The sequence below is a fragment of the Glycine soja genome, chromosome 11 (assembly GCF_004193775.1).
Source record: "Glycine soja cultivar W05 chromosome 11, ASM419377v2, whole genome shotgun sequence".
Lineage (NCBI taxonomy): Eukaryota > Viridiplantae > Streptophyta > Magnoliopsida > Fabales > Fabaceae > Glycine > Glycine soja.
Window position 1 is genome coordinate 40,794,882 of NC_041012.1, and position 15,823 is coordinate 40,810,704.

A 15,823-nucleotide genomic window follows, 5' to 3' on the forward strand; every position below is an offset into this window, starting at 1 on the left:
TAAAAATGAAAAACCAAACACATTCAAACAAGCACTTGAGTTATTCCTACTTTTTTTGTTTTGAAAAATAAAAACAAAAACAAGTTTGCAAAAAAAAGTAAATATAAAATACCTTTTCAAACATTTATTTTATTAGTAACATATTCTTTTAGACATGATCTATGTATAAAAAAAGCTAATGAGACTAATTAAATAATGAGTGAAATTCACAAAATTTTAAAATTTTTAATTAATAATAAAAAGTGTGTTAAAAAGAATAAATTAAATAATATATTGCTATCATTTTTCTACTAAAAAAACATTAAAAATAATAATTAAACACACCTTTTATTTCTTTATCCATAATCTGCAAACCAAAGGTCCATTTGTCCTTAACTTCTGATAAATTGTCATTAACTTAGCAAAAATTAAGGATAAAGACACAGATATTCTTAACTTGTGATAAGTTAAAGACACGACATGTTTTAATTTTATAAAAATATTCAAAAGTCTTTTAAATATAATTTTATTCTTACCTCAAAAACTACTCATTAATTATTATTTTATTTTCAAATTCTAATTAAAATTCTAAATTTCAAACAAAGACAATAAAATAAAAATAAAAATATCACCAAATTAAAATTAAATAAAAAAAAGAGCTGTGTTGTGTGTATCCTATGTGCAAAATCTGAACTAGCCTACAGGCTTCTGGGCTCTGGCAAGGGTGAGTGTTTGTTCCATTCCTTTCCTCTTTAGTTTGGTTCGGGTGACAAAACAAAACACAATGGTGTGTTGATCACTCTGTCTTCTCTTTCTCTCTTTCCATTTGATGTCTCTCCCCACCAAACGGTCGAGCACCGCTGGTTCCTCCCTGTCGCCGCCACCTCCTATGAAAAAGGCCAAGTCCCTCCTCCTCCGCTCCTCCTCCGACGACCACGACGCCGTTTTGGACCCTTCCTCCATGCCTCTCGACGACGATCTCCCCAATGCCCGCGCCGCCAATCTCGCCCGCAAGAAAGCCACCCCGCCCCAACCCGCCAAGAAGCTCCTCATCAAGCTCCACAAAGGTCACTCCGCTTCCTTCCGATTCAACTAACCCTTCAAAATAGGCTTTCTCTCTCTCCGATTCGCCAATATCTCTTCCTTTGCTTAATTCCTGCTACTTAAAAATTAGGTTTTTGCACTTTAATTATTGCTTTTGATCTGTGATTAATTTGTTCCCCAACTGCCTTGCACGATTCTTCATCTAAGTTTCTTTTCTGCGTCGAATTGAACTTCCTTTTTCTTTGCTCTAGCTAGTTATTTGTTATTTCTGGACTCTTGTGTGCCTAATATTAGTAACCTAAGTGAGTCTGAGCTAAAGCTAGTTCCTATTGTAAGATTATTATGGCTTTGTTTGGATGAGCTTCTCAATGAACACTTATAGGAGAAGAAAATAGGAAGATAACATGGATTGAACCTTTTTCTATTAGCTAAAATTAAGTTATGCACTTCAGCTTTTGGAGAAGTTAGATAAGGGAGCTTTTATAAGTTCTGTATGTGTTTTGTATTTTCCTCCCAGGGAAATTCTGTTTTATAGATGCTACTGAGTGAGTCTTGTGAATCTTACTGTTCTGGAGAGCTCCGTTATTATGAGGAATGATGATAATCTGGTTCGAGCTATCAGATGTTGATGTATCTATTGTCTGTCTTTTTCTGATATGTTGTTGTCCTTGTGGTTTTGAGCTTATTTTTTGTTGACATGATTCATGATAGCATATCGACATTTCCAAGATAATGATTATAGGTTCGGTTTCAAACTTACCATTACGTTAACCTCTTGCATGATGTTATTTAATTTTGAGATATCTTTTATCACCTCCCTCACTAGATTCTATGTCTGAAACTTTAAGTGTCTCATGATTGTCTTATTATTATGTCGAATGTGCCTTTTAAACATGGCTGTACTGCAAGTTTGTTTTCCTTATTTTGCATATATTTCTAGCTTCATTCTCTTTTGTTGAAAATCCATTCACATGGAAGTTTATATAAACAATATCTAATTTTTAGCTTCTGAATAGGATGGCTTTTAAATATCTTTTTTCATACTTTTCTGTTTTCCTTTTGTAGCTAAACCAACATTGCCCACAAATTTCGAGGAGGATACATGGGCAAAACTAAAGTCTGCCATTTGTGCTATATTTTTGAAGCAACCTAACTCTTGTGACTTGGAGAAGCTTTATCAGGTAATCATGGAAATTCTCTAATTATTATTATTTTTCTAACATGATTGATTTAGCCATGTGAATATTTATGTTGCACTAGCTTATTGGTATTTCATGGTGAACTCATAATCTCCATTCCATAGGCTGTGAACGATCTCTGCCTTTATAAAATGGGTGGAAATCTTTATCAACGGATTGAAAAGGAGTGTGAAGCACATATATCTGCTGCACTGCAGTCTTTGGTTGGCCAAAGCCCAGATTTGGTTGTTTTTCTGTCTCTAGTTGAGAGATGTTGGCAGGATCTTTGTGACCAAATGTTGATGATTCGTGGTATAGCCTTGTATCTAGATAGGACATATGTGAAGCAAACAGCAAATGTCCGATCATTATGGGACATGGGCTTACAACTTTTCCGCAAACATCTTTCATTGTCTCCTGAAGTAGAACACAAAACTGTTACAGGTCTTCTACGAATGATTGAAAGTGAAAGGTAAGTCCATTTTTTGCAATTCAATTTTGTACCTTTAAATACTTGCAGCTTGTAGTTTTAAAGCTCCACACTTTCATCCATGTATACATGGGTGCCGTGGGATGGGGGGTTTGTTGGCTCTTCTCTTTGCTTTTATTTTATTTTTATTTTTTTTATGTTTGTGCTTCCATTCCTTTTCAAAATTCATTTTTGTATTTAATGAAATGCATACACACTGAATAGTGAATATACTTGCCAATAGTGAATATCATTCTCCAAACTACAATTACTAATTTGTTTTCTATTCAAGCTCAGGACTAAACACATTCTCTTCCTTTATATTTTTTCAGATTTTTGCAGTTAATTTAATGAGGAAGAATATTAATCAGGCATGTTTTGCTTGTGGAACTAGCTATTCAAATCTGCATATAATTCCTGGGACAGGGAGTGGCTGTTTAAATTTTAGGTTAGCAAAATGTCCTAGGGTGACTATTCTTTATGCTTTTTATTCCCAAAAGCAAGGGATAATCACTTGCACATGAAAGGGTAGGATTGGAGAGGTCTAGAGGGGTTAGAATGCAATTCTTTATGCTATTTATTTCCTCTCTTAAATCTATTGCAACTTTTGTATGTGGAATATGCAAACATTTGGGTTTTATTAACATCTTTGATGTTTTACATCCATTGCATAAAATATAAGGCTTCATTTTCTTATTCCAATTATTCTTTCTCTCTCAGTATAGGAAAGTTAGCTGGCAGATCCATCTGTGTTGTCCTTAGATTTTTCACTTTTATTGTTTTGCTTTTCAGAAAAGGTGAAGCAGTGGATAGAACTCTTCTAAACCACCTTTTGAAGATGTTTACTGCTCTGGGAATTTATGCAGAAAGCTTTGAGAAGCCATTCCTTGAATGCACATCTGAATTTTATGCTGCTGAAGGTGTGAAATACATGCAGCAATCAGATGTTCCAGATTACTTGAAGCATGTGGAGGTGTTTTCTTTTCCTTAACCCATTGTATTATCTTATTGTCTTTAGTTATTTTGGTAATTCTTTAATAAATGGATTATGTCATTCAATGTCAGTTTTATCTGACACTCTGACAATAAAAGTTATCTTTCTTTGTCTATCTTTCCCTTGTCCACATTGTATACTCACTGCAGGTATTTTTTGGGTACTCATTTCTGCAGATACGATTGCAAGAAGAACATGAAAGATGTTTGATCTACTTGGATGCAAGTACTAGGAAGCCATTGATAGCAACAGCAGAAAAACAACTTCTTGAACGTCATATACCTGCCATTCTTGATAAGGTTTTGATCACTTCTGGATTTTGAACTGGTAATTTCTGTTTTTTTTTTTCATTGCTTCTATTTTATTTCCTGTGTTATAATAGGGCTTTGCAATGCTTATGGATGGGAATCGTATTGAAGACCTTCAGAGAATGTACTCACTCTTTTCAAGGGTCAATGCCCTCGAGTCATTGAGGCAGGCCATTAGTTCATATATCAGGAGAACTGGTCAGGGCATTGTTTTGGACGAGGAGAAAGATAAGGATATGGTTTCATCCCTTTTGGAATTTAAGGCTTCTCTTGACACAACATGGGAAGAAAGCTTTTCCAAGAATGAAGCATTCTGTAACACCATCAAAGATTCGTTTGAGCATCTCATCAATCTTCGTCAGGTACTTCTCATTTTTTGTTGGCTAGTTTCCATACTGAAATTTAATAAATATCTCAAATAGAAAGCTCCAACCAATCTTCAGGAAATATCTCAACCAGATATTGATGTAAATAAAAATTCTTATCTGCTACATGATTATGTATAGTTACTGGCAATCCTAATTGTGCAAACATAATGGTTGTAAAAGATGCGTTTACTTGATTTTTCTGCTTTGTTTTTTTAAACATTTCAAAGCTAAATTACTATATTAGTTCTTGTTCAAACTTCCAAGTTTGTAGCTCGATGACCTCTACAACAGAATCTGTGTCTCTAAGGTAGTAATGTTAAAAGGAAGGCTGATAATTTTATCCTCTACCTAAGTATACCTTCTATAGCCTTATAAAACTGGAATCTGATAATGATAGATGCCATTGCTGCAAAGATCAATAAAGCTAATTAATATCCTTTTCTGGCCATTGAATTCCTTTCCTTGTTGTCTACATGTTATGGCAGTGTAGCAGTTTCCTTGATATATTTTTTAATTAAAATATACATTAATAGAAGGAGAGCATGGACATTAGTGCTGAGGACAAATCCTCCTAAAAAAGAGAAAATATTAGAAAAAGTAGAGCTGTTGAGGAGTGGAGGATGGTAAATTCTCCAAAAAGAGAAAAGATTAAGACAATGTGTTTGAAGAAAATTCAAGGCAATCCAATTTCCTTGCTCATCAGCAATAGAATTTTATAGTGTTCTCTTGAGGCTAGCCTTTACAAATTTTCCAGTTCTCATGTCATTCCTCACTTTTATCGTCACTCAACATTAGGATTGTGTTTCTTTGTCGTCATGCAATATTTTTTATGTGATAATACTGAGTAGTCCTATTCCCATCTCTTATCCATTGGGTTCTGGTTTTTTAATGCCATGGTAATTCTTCTTGATTCATTCTATACCAATCTCATATAGGATAGGGTAGTGGTCTGAGAACATCACTATGGGAAGAACCTTAAGAACATCTCCCTACTATACATTTGTTGAAGCTCTGTCTAGTCTTACATATAATCTTTCCAAATCTTGAATGGAGACAGGGATCTGTGTATCTATCTGGTCCCCACCACCCCTAAGCCCACAGATCTATATGTTTTCCCTGAACAATTAACTTCTTTGTGCAGCATTGCCATAAATTGTGCATTGGTATAAAAATCATCCTTTTCCTGCCAAAGCCTTTCAAGTTTAAAATTAGAAATTACTCAAGCGGATTGTACATACCCACTGTTTGGCAATAATCCCAAACATGGTGATAGAATTCCACAATAACACTGATTTTATTTAGTAAATACTGGGCCAAGGCTCATCCAGAGCATAAAGCTCCTACAGAATGACTTACATTACAAGAGACTTCCAGCCCTAAATTTCAGAGTACTACACACACCAAATCTGATTCCCTACTTATTCCTGTAAAGCATCCTAAAAGTCCTACAATAATTTCCTTACATAGTTATTGCACTATACATTCTGAAAGCACTATCAATAACCGCTTCATGCATGGCAGTTGTTGTGCTCTATCCCCACATCTCCTGGAGTAAACTCTCCAAATGGGTGGTTTGTTTGGACTTGGATTCTCTGCTTGTCTTTCATTTTCTGCCATGTCTGAGCCTTGGTACCCATCATTGCCTCCTGGTATAAATGCTGCCTTGTCCCCAAGGCTGAGTAGGAAACTGGCCTCGCAAGGTGAGCTCATCCTCCCCTGTAGCATCTTCAACTGGTTTGCCTTTCCACAAACCAAAAATTGTTTGATCTGTTGTCCAGCTATCCTGACTTCCCTCCTGTCCAAAACCTGTTTGGGTTAAACTATATCTTCTTGCTGTAATTCTGAAATGAACTTCATCGACTCTGGATTTTTTCATATTTCCTCATAAATATCTCTTCCTTGCTACTTTACTGAGGCAGAACTAATGATCTATAGATCCGCTTCTTCTTGTATTTCTGATAACGCATCTGCTGCACTATTATTTTTCCTGGGCTTGTAATCAATATCTCAGTGAAAGCCTAATAACTTAGCCATCCACCATTGTTTGTCAGCAGTGGTAATATTATGTTCCCACAAATGTTTTAAGCTTTTTTGATCTGTGTGAATGGCAAATCCTCTGTTGCTTGCATCATATTCTATTTCAAAAGGAAGATTGAAATTTAGATAAGCCAACACCAGTGATGATGAACCAGTCCTTATAACTTCTTCAAATGCTTTTTTGACTTCAAGGGTCTACCGTTGTGAATGAATTTCCTATAATATCTTGTCTCTTATACCTTGTGTGTTAAACTTAAAAGATCCATTTTGGCCATTCCAATTCTTGTTATTGAATTCATGTGCAAGTTGTTGATTGATCATAGTATATTGTCCATCAATGGACTTGTGAAATAGCTGTGATGTGCTTTTCGATCCTCGGCTTATGTTTTTATTTTTCTACATTTATGTGAGATTTATTTTACATGCAATCAACTGACTTCTATTTTTTCCCCTTGCCAGAACCGACCTGCTGAATTGATTGCCAAGTTTTTGGATGAGAAACTTCGTGCAGGTAACAAGGGCACTTCAGAAGAAGAGTTGGAGGGTACACTTGATAAAGTCCTTGTTTTATTCAGGTTCATTCAGGTATGCTTGGTGTTTCATTGGTGGAGTAGCTAACAATTAAACCTTATTTCATGTATTTTTTGTATCTACTATACACTATTATTCCCCCCTCAAACGCAGAGTGCTCTGAAACTCAGTGAAAGAAAGCACTCTGAGTTTGGATCGCAAATCCAGAAAAGATTGTTTGGCAAGAGGTTTTGTCAACACATCAAGTTGAGCATAGGCAGGAACATGACCCACCAGCAGGGATTTATCCAAAACTTTTTCTCTCACAAAAAAGATGTCTAATTCCATGTATTTGGTCCTTGAATGAAGAACAGGATTGTGACTCAAAGCAACAGTACTGAGATTATCATAATAGACAGCTGGAGTAGTAATTTTAATAGAGTTCTCTTAGTAAGGATTGAATCCGTAGAAGTTTTGATGCAGTAACAGCCAAGCTTCAACATTCAGCTTCTGTAGTCGATCGAGCAACAGAGGACTGCTTCTTTGACCACCAAGAAACAGGATTAGGACCAAAGAAAATACATCCCCCTGATATTGATCTTCTATCAACCATATCCATTCCCCAATAAGCATCACAGAAAGCTTCCAAAGTATAGGGTTCTCCCTGAGGAGCAGATTTTAAAGACAACCCATAGTCTATAGTACCCTTTAGATACCTCAAAATATGCTTGACATCCTTCCAATGTTCCTCCACAGGTTTTGACATAAACTGACAGACCTTGTTTACACTGTAGCTCAGTTCTAGCCTAGTTACAGTAATGTACTGAAGTGCCCCAACAACCGACTGATAGAGAGTAGCATCAGCAGCAGGGACTAAAACAAGCTTAGTTGTACCATGTTTAATCAACTTAAGATCAGAGGACAGAGGAGTGAGTATTGGTTTGGCATCAACCATCTTAGCCTTTCCAAGCAGATCACAAATGTATTTAGCTTGAGATAACAGTAGAGAACCATTACTCAAATGTTTTACTTCAATACCCAGAAAATAATCCAAATTTTCTAGTTGTTTAAGAGCAAAGACAACATTTTGTTTGGTAATTAATTTTTGAATAAGAACAGGAGATGACCCTGTGATGATAATATCATCAACATATATCAACAGATAAAGGCACTCAGAATCAGTCTTGAACACTAGAAGTGATGGATCACACTTGCTTTGAACAAAGCCAAAAGTCAGTAGTGTTTTGGTTAACCTTTCATACCAGGCCCTAGGTGCTTGTTTTAACCCATAGATAGCTTTTTTGAGTTTGCAGACCATACTTTTAAGAGAGCCATCAGGATTCTGTTTTACCCTGAAAACCCACTTGCATCCAATGGCTTTTCTGCCTGAGGGTAATGGGATCAGAGACCAAGTGTTATTGGCCATAAGAGCAATGTACTCTTGCTGCATAGCTTCCTTCCACTCAGGAGATGAGAGAGCATGTTTAACAGAAGTAGGGTCAGCAGTAATTAGAAGTAAAGTAGGATGTAACCGAGGTCGTACAATACCTGACTTTGGTCTAGTTTGCATGGAATGTGTATTTTGAGGTTGAGGGGGAGGAGTAGAGGGTAAAGCAGAGGGACTAGACTCATCATTCGTTAGAACAGAAGATGTAGCTTGTTCAGTGGGAACAAGCTGAGGAGAATTCAACTCAACAGGTTGAGACAATGAACTAAGGGACTCTAAAGACTCCATAGAATGAGAAGGAGGATTAGGATGAGCAGTGGGTATAGGAAGGACACCAAGAGGAAGTAATTGAGAGGGAACACTTGAAGGAGGGGATGAAACATGAGGCTTAGCAACAGAAAAAGGGAAGCTGGACTCATTGAAAACAGCATCACGAGGCAGAAAAATTGTACCCTTTGAATCAAGACATTTATATCCTTTATGATGAGGTGATTATCCCAAAAAAGTACATGGACTTGACCTGAAATCAAGTTTATGTTTGTTAAAGGGCCTTAGATGAGGAAAACACATACACCCAAACACCTTTAGAAAAGAATAATCAGGATATTTGTTAAAGATCATCTCATAAGGGATGGTATTTTTGTGATAGGCAGAAGGAAGTCTATTAATGAGATAAACTTCTGTATGAAAAGCATGATCCCAGTAAGAAAGAGGCATGGAAGCCTGTGACAAAAGAGTCAAACCCATTTCAACAATGTGCTTGTGTTTTCTTTCCACTACACCATTTTGATGGTGAGTATGAGGACAGATAAGCCTATGATGAATGCCTATTTGATCAAGATATTGAGTAAAAGGTCTATACTCACCCCCCAATCAGTTTGAATACTTTTCATTTTCTGGTTTAACTGTAATTCAACAAGGCTCTTAAACTGTTTGAACACAGAAAGAGTTTCAGATTTCTGTTTTAAAAAATAGATCCAAGTGTAACGGCTGTAAGCATCAACAAATGAGACATAGTAATTGAAACCCATAGAAGAAAGCATAGGTGCAGGTCCCCATAGATCACAGAATATTAACTCAAGAGGAGCACAATAGAATCAGAAGGAAGAGAGGGAAGTCTGTGAGATTTGCCAATACAATGAGCAGTACACAATTCTTCTGTCATTTTATTGAAACAAGGTATGTTGCAAGTCCTAAGAACATGAGTTACAACAGCAGAACTAGGATGACCTGGCCTGTTATGCCAAAGGGAAACTAAACTAGAGTTACTAGTATTGATTTCACTAGTACTGACATTACAATGAGAAGACAAAGCTGAAAATGAAGACATGAACAGAGGCAGCAACCACTCCAACAATAGACTTGACAAAAGAATTCAGAAGATTTGAGAAGACATAGAGGCCAGCTTGTTTAAGAGCACCTCTAAGGAGTATGGAACTATCAACCTGAGATTTGACAACACAATGAGATGAGTGAAACTCAAAAAACATTACTATCTTTGACAAACTGTCTCACACTGACTAACTTCTTAGTTATGTGAGGAACATGCAATAGATTATTTAGGGTTAGTTTAACATTAAAGGCAAAAGGAAACTGGAAAACTGTTGAACTAGTGGAAATAATAGGCAAACCTTGATCATTGCCAAGGAAAGCATGCTTATTGCCCGAGGTTGGAACTTCATTCATCAAGTTCTGAGGAGATGCAGTGACATGATGAGTTGCTCCAGAATCAATGTACTAATTTTATGACTGCTGAGTAGGATTAACATTGGCTAAGTAAGCTTGAGGAGCTTGTGCATTGTGCTGTGACTGAGAGTTATTGTTCTGAGGCTCAGAATTAGGCCTCTGATACGAGTAGTTTCTGTTCTGATTCCCAAAATGATTCTGATTATACTGTTGAGCTACATAATTTGGATTAAACTTGTGATAGCAATCAGCTGCACTGTGGCCAAACTTGTAGCAGACTTGACACTGTATTTTATACTATCAGTATTTCCATAATTTCCAGCATTTCCATAATTCCTGAAGTAACCATTTTCAAAATTCCTGTTATCATTGTTACCATAATTTCTGCCTCCTCTATATACATAACCAGATCTGCCACCTCTTCCTCTGGAATTAGAAGATCTGCCCCCATCATTGTGTTGAGTAAACTGCACTTGAGGTGCTGAATCTGAATCAGTATCCTCTTCCTTTGCTGTTTGAGCTCAAGTCAAATTCAGTGCAGGAGCAACAACACTTTCTCTTAACTTTTCAAGCCTTTGTTCTTGAGCCAAAAGAAGAGATTGGATCTCCTCGAATTCGATCTGATCAATCTTACTGCTGATTGCAGTAACCAGTGACTCTTATTCACTTGGCAAACTGGCAGGAATAACATCTATTTGTTCCTGAACAGAAACAGTTTGTCCAATGGCTAGTAAAGAATCAACAATTGTTTTTATACGAGTGAGAAATTCACCTATGGAGTGTTCACCTTTTCATGTATCTTTTCCCGCACTTGATGTTCATGAACACAACCAACAACTTTTGACAGAATTGCCTCAGATAAGAACGACTGAAGCCAAACTAGCAGTGATTGATCTTGATATGCCCATGTTGCATATGCTGGATTTTATTCATCCATGTCTGCATCTTCTTGTATAAGATACTTTGGGGGAATTAGTGGACTGACAACAAAACATTGAGGTCGATGAACCTTTAGAAATGGTTCAATTTGCTGCTTCCAAAGCAGAAAGTTATCATCCGTAAGTTTAGCCGTAACATGATATGTGAAATTATTGGCAGCGCCGGAGGAGGAGTTTACCAGACCTCCGGTCACTGTAATTGCATTAATTGGCAACAATGACATAGCAAACACAAGAACCAGAAGCATAAAACCTGATTCTGAAATCGCAAGCAAAGAGAACACGAATATGAGACCACGATTAGAGAAGTCACGATTAAGGAAGAACAAAGAGAGATGCAGCGAACACTAGCAAATCGCACTCAGCCAGAAATGAGTCCAGAGAAGTGCGATGAACAGAGATATCGCACAAACAGAAATCGTGAGCACAGAGAAAACAGAATCGCGATCCAAAAAAAAAATCCAAACAAAACTAAAAACGTGATTGAAGAGATACAATGATCGAAGAAACACAGTTTCCAGATCAGAAAACCAAATGGAACAAAAGAAATTGTGGATTCGTTTGAATCACACGAACAGATAAAACCGAAACACGAGTAGAATGTGCTTTCGGAAGCAAAAAATTAGGATCAAACTGCCATTGAAGGCTTTAGGAAGCTCTGAATACCATGAAGAAACCCATGGAGGTGAGATAGAAAGAGAGAAAACTGTAATATTATGAAACTGTTAGTGTATTATAAATGAGTTAGTTACAACAGAATTACACAGTAGGATATATGTAGAGAGTTCTAACTACAGTAGTAGTTAGCTTAACTAACTAACTCTTATGCTGAGTCAGCAATGACTCAGCTGTATCTACTATACAGTATTAGTGCTCATGGTGTTATCCTGCACTTCTACTGATTTTTCTCTTCCATACTGATATTGGCAAGATTACTTGACGTTTTGTTGTTAAAGGGCAAGGATGTGTTTGAGGCATTTTATAAGAAAGATCTTGCAAAAAGACTGTTGTTGGGAAAGAGTGCTTCTATTGATGCAGAGAAATCTATGATCTCCAAGGTTAGGACTTCTCTTTCTAATTTAACTTCTGAAATAACGATTTTTCAAAGTTTTAGTAATATTAAAACTTTTCTTTCATTAATACAGTTGAAGACCGAGTGTGGCAGCCAGTTCACAAACAAACTAGAAGGGATGTTTAAGGTACACATATTTGAATCAAACCTCAGCTGTTATCCACATCTCTATTTTTGGCTTGGAAGTTCACTGGAAATTTGAACCTGGTCAGAATTTTTTGGTTACATTTAAGATTCAACAGTAAGGTTGAACTTGGATTTTTATTTATAAATTCCTTTTTGGTCATGAAATTGTTGATTATAATTATTTCCTTATTATTCCTCCTGATTATTTTATTATAATCATTAGTTTTCCTAGTTACAATAATTAGGACTATATGAGTTATGATGATCTGACAAACTTCATGAATTACTATAGCTTTTTTTTATCCATTGTTTTTTATAACTACATTATTTTTTTTCTAATTCAGGACATTGAATTATCAAAAGAAATAAACGAGTCCTTCAAACAGTCATCCCAGGCTAGGACAAAACTCCCATCCGGGATTGAAATGAGTGTTCATGTTTTGACAACTGGGTAAACTGTGTTTTCCCTTTCTCATTATTGATAATTTTCATGTGCTACTTTTTTCCCCCAGTGAATCTAATTGCAATTATTGGATGGGTGCAGGTACTGGACGTATCCACCCATGGATGTTAGACTTCCTCATGAATTGAATGTTTACCAGGTTCAGCACAAACCATGAATGCTTTTGTAACTGCAAGGGATACTTTGAGTGACTTCCCTGACATGGTCCCTTTCCTTTCCATTATTCTTCCTTCAGGATATTTTCAAAGAGTTCTATCTAAGTAAATATAGTGGAAGGCGTCTGATGTGGCAAAATTCATTAGGTCACTGTGTCTTAAAGGCAGAGTTTCCTAAAGGGAAAAAAGAGTTGGCTGTCTCCCTATTTCAGGTTGGCCTGTTATAAAATCATTATCTATATTTTCATTTATATCATAGTCTATATTGTGTTGCACATATTTTTCTGTGATTAATTCTGCATGCCTGGTTGTGCTCCAGACTGTTGTTCTGATGTTATTCAATGATGCTGAGAAACTAAGCTTTCAAGATATCAAGGACTCTACTGGTATAGAGGACAAGGAACTGAGAAGGACTCTGCAATCACTTGCATGTGGAAAAGTTCGTGTCCTACAAAAGGTGTGTTTGCAATCATTTGGAGAATTACCAGTTTATAATTTTTTTTAATTACTATGGTTTCTTTTAATTTTCTAATGTTGATTCCCTTTGTTGAACATGCAACAGTTGCCAAAGGGTAGAGATGTGGAGGATGATGACTCATTTGTTTTTAATGAAGGGTTTACAGCTCCTCTTTATCGTATAAAGGTACTATACCTGATGCTTAGGACTTGGGAGCATTAGGGATCAGATTAAGTGAATCTTAAAATTTCATTTGCGTTTTATAGTTTAGCTCTCCTCTAAATAATGATTGAGGTTCTTTTTCCAACTAATTTGGTGTTGGGGATTGCAGGTGAATGCAATTCAGTTGAAGGAGACAGTAGAGGAGAACACAAGCACCACTGAAAGAGTTTTCCAAGACCGTCAATATCAGGTCAATTTTCTTTTTCTCCAAAACCCTCAACTTAGCTCAGACTTCAGAGCACCAATGCACAAAAGAATATGAGGTGCCTTAAATCCATACGAAACTAATATGCTTGGCATCATACTGGATATTTTTATGAATGGCCAAGTTTACACTCATAAGTTTTATTTCACTAACATATGTGTCATAATAAACTATATCAACATCCCTATTTGGAATGAACAATAAACTCTGTAGATATATTAATGAGAAAAGATGTTGTTAACAAAGGTTTTTAATTATTATTATGTTATGAAAATTCATAAATTGTGATATAAATATAATATTTGATCTTTTAGTTCCCAAATTTAGGAAATGATAATTTAGATATTAAACTTTTTGAATATCTAAGATTGTTGACTGTAACCAAACAAAGGAAGATGCCTTTTGGTTGGGCATCTTGTTATAGGCAATCAATATTATCCCATCTGCCCAGGTATCCAAGATACTTAGGTGTTTTGAATGTCTATGTACTAACCATATAATGATGATTACGATCTGTAACGCATTATTCTTACTATTCTTACTGGCACGGTTTGCAGGTTGATGCTGCTATTGTGAGGATAATGAAGACTAGGAAAGTGCTTAGTCACACGCTTCTTATTACTGAACTCTTCCAACAGGTGACATTATTACCTTTTGGTTCTTTAATTCAAAATGGAGTCTGTGAACTCCCAAGTAGTTACATAAAACTACTTAACGGAGTGATTACTGATAATGTTCTACAATATGTTATGCTTCCTTATGTTGTGTACAAGTTATCTCTTTTGATGCAGACTGTTTTCTGTCTGATTGTTAAGATAATACTGATTTAAGGAAGTGATTTTTTTCATGTGAACAGCTCAAATTTCCAATAAAACCAGCTGACTTGAAGAAAAGGATCGAAAGCCTGATTGATAGGGAGTATCTGGAGAGAGACAAGAACAACCCTCAAATATACAATTACCTTGCATAATTTATTTTACCTTAAAAGTTTATTTTCTTAAATGACATGGGTAAAGCTAGATGTTTACTCCTTTGTCATATATGTACAGTAACAACAGATTCTCCCCACCCCTCTATTTTTCTTTTCCTTTCATTTATGGACCATTGTACTGTAATTGTAAAGCATATTATCCTCCCCCTTGAATTTCTTTTCATTAGTTGAGAATTCAAAATTGTTCCCAAAAGTGATCGAGAAATTAGAAAGGAATTGGTGATTAACAAGGTAGGTTTCTTCTCAAGGACTGAGGTAATGGTTTTTTTTTTCCTTTACTTGTTTTTTTTATGTTCCTCTGGATGTATAATACTTAGAGAACACCGGGATAGTTTATTCTTTGCTCGAGAAGTATAAGAAATTGGACGGTGTCTAGTGTGCAAGAGCCAAACTCGTTATGCATCGAGAGCTCATTTCAAATGTCAGATAAATTGCGCTTTTTTTAATCAAAGGCTCTGGATCTTCTCCACCGCATGCAACCAAAGTGTTGCCGTCGCCACCTCCCCCCACTCCTTTCACAAAATTTCAAGAGGGAGATTTGTGGTTTATTTTGTTGGATTTGTGTTTCGTTAGATCCAAGCTTTATTTTGTTATATTTGTGTTTGATAGTTAGATTTGTGATTGATTTTGTTAGATTTGGTGTTTGAACCACTCCCCCAGTTGGTGATGCCCCTCTGCCTCCCTTCAAAATTGACATTGGTGGCTCCAAGCATAGCAAAACGATGGTTGTACAATGTGGGCTTGGTCAGTGACTTTTGAATGGATGCACTGTGATGTCGTGGTTGTAGGTTGCCGTCATCAGCTTGTGGTTCTGGCATTTTGGGTTGTCTGCGGTGGAGACCATCGGTCTCCATGGTAGTTTGGTCTTGAAAAGGAAGAGTATGTATGATTCATGGGCTTGATGAGAGAAGCGTGGAATTTTAGGTAAGTGGCAACGGGCAATCACAAAAGAGGGGAAAGGTGAAGAGTTGTAGGGAGGGTGATAAGGACAAAACGGGAAAGATGATTATCTAAAAGAGAAAAAAAAAAAAATCACAACCATCCATCCAAAGTTTTAAAAATCTAATAGGCAGAATTCTTTCATATCGTGTGAAACTTGTTCGAGTCAGGCACGCTAGACGTCGCCAAGAAATTATTTTATATGTTGTGCATGTTTGTTTTTTTTAATCAGTAG

General features: G+C 36.3%; 1 protein-coding gene across 2 annotated transcripts; it reads left to right on the plus strand.

Moving 5' to 3' along the window:
• Window positions 1-657: 657 nt before the first annotated feature.
• LOC114374231 (cullin-4) lies at window positions 658-14,896 on the plus strand. Of its 2 annotated transcripts, none has more exons than XM_028331849.1 (17): window positions 658-1,046; window positions 2,089-2,204; window positions 2,327-2,673; window positions 3,463-3,643; window positions 3,841-3,963; window positions 4,047-4,334; window positions 6,837-6,962; window positions 11,915-12,016; window positions 12,104-12,157; window positions 12,501-12,607; window positions 12,701-12,758; window positions 12,855-12,986; window positions 13,094-13,231; window positions 13,337-13,417; window positions 13,563-13,643; window positions 14,216-14,296; window positions 14,515-14,896. In XM_028331849.1, exons 1-17 carry the CDS (start codon window positions 809-811, stop codon window positions 14,626-14,628), a joined length of 2,367 nt encoding a protein of 788 aa, XP_028187650.1. In that variant the 5' UTR covers window positions 658-808; the 3' UTR covers window positions 14,629-14,896. The 2 variants fall into 2 exon arrangements, with proteins under 2 accessions (XP_028187650.1, XP_028187651.1); XM_028331850.1 differs by lacking the exon at window positions 658-1,046 and adding an exon at window positions 1,051-1,153.
• The last annotated feature ends 927 nt before the right edge of the window (window positions 14,897-15,823 follow it).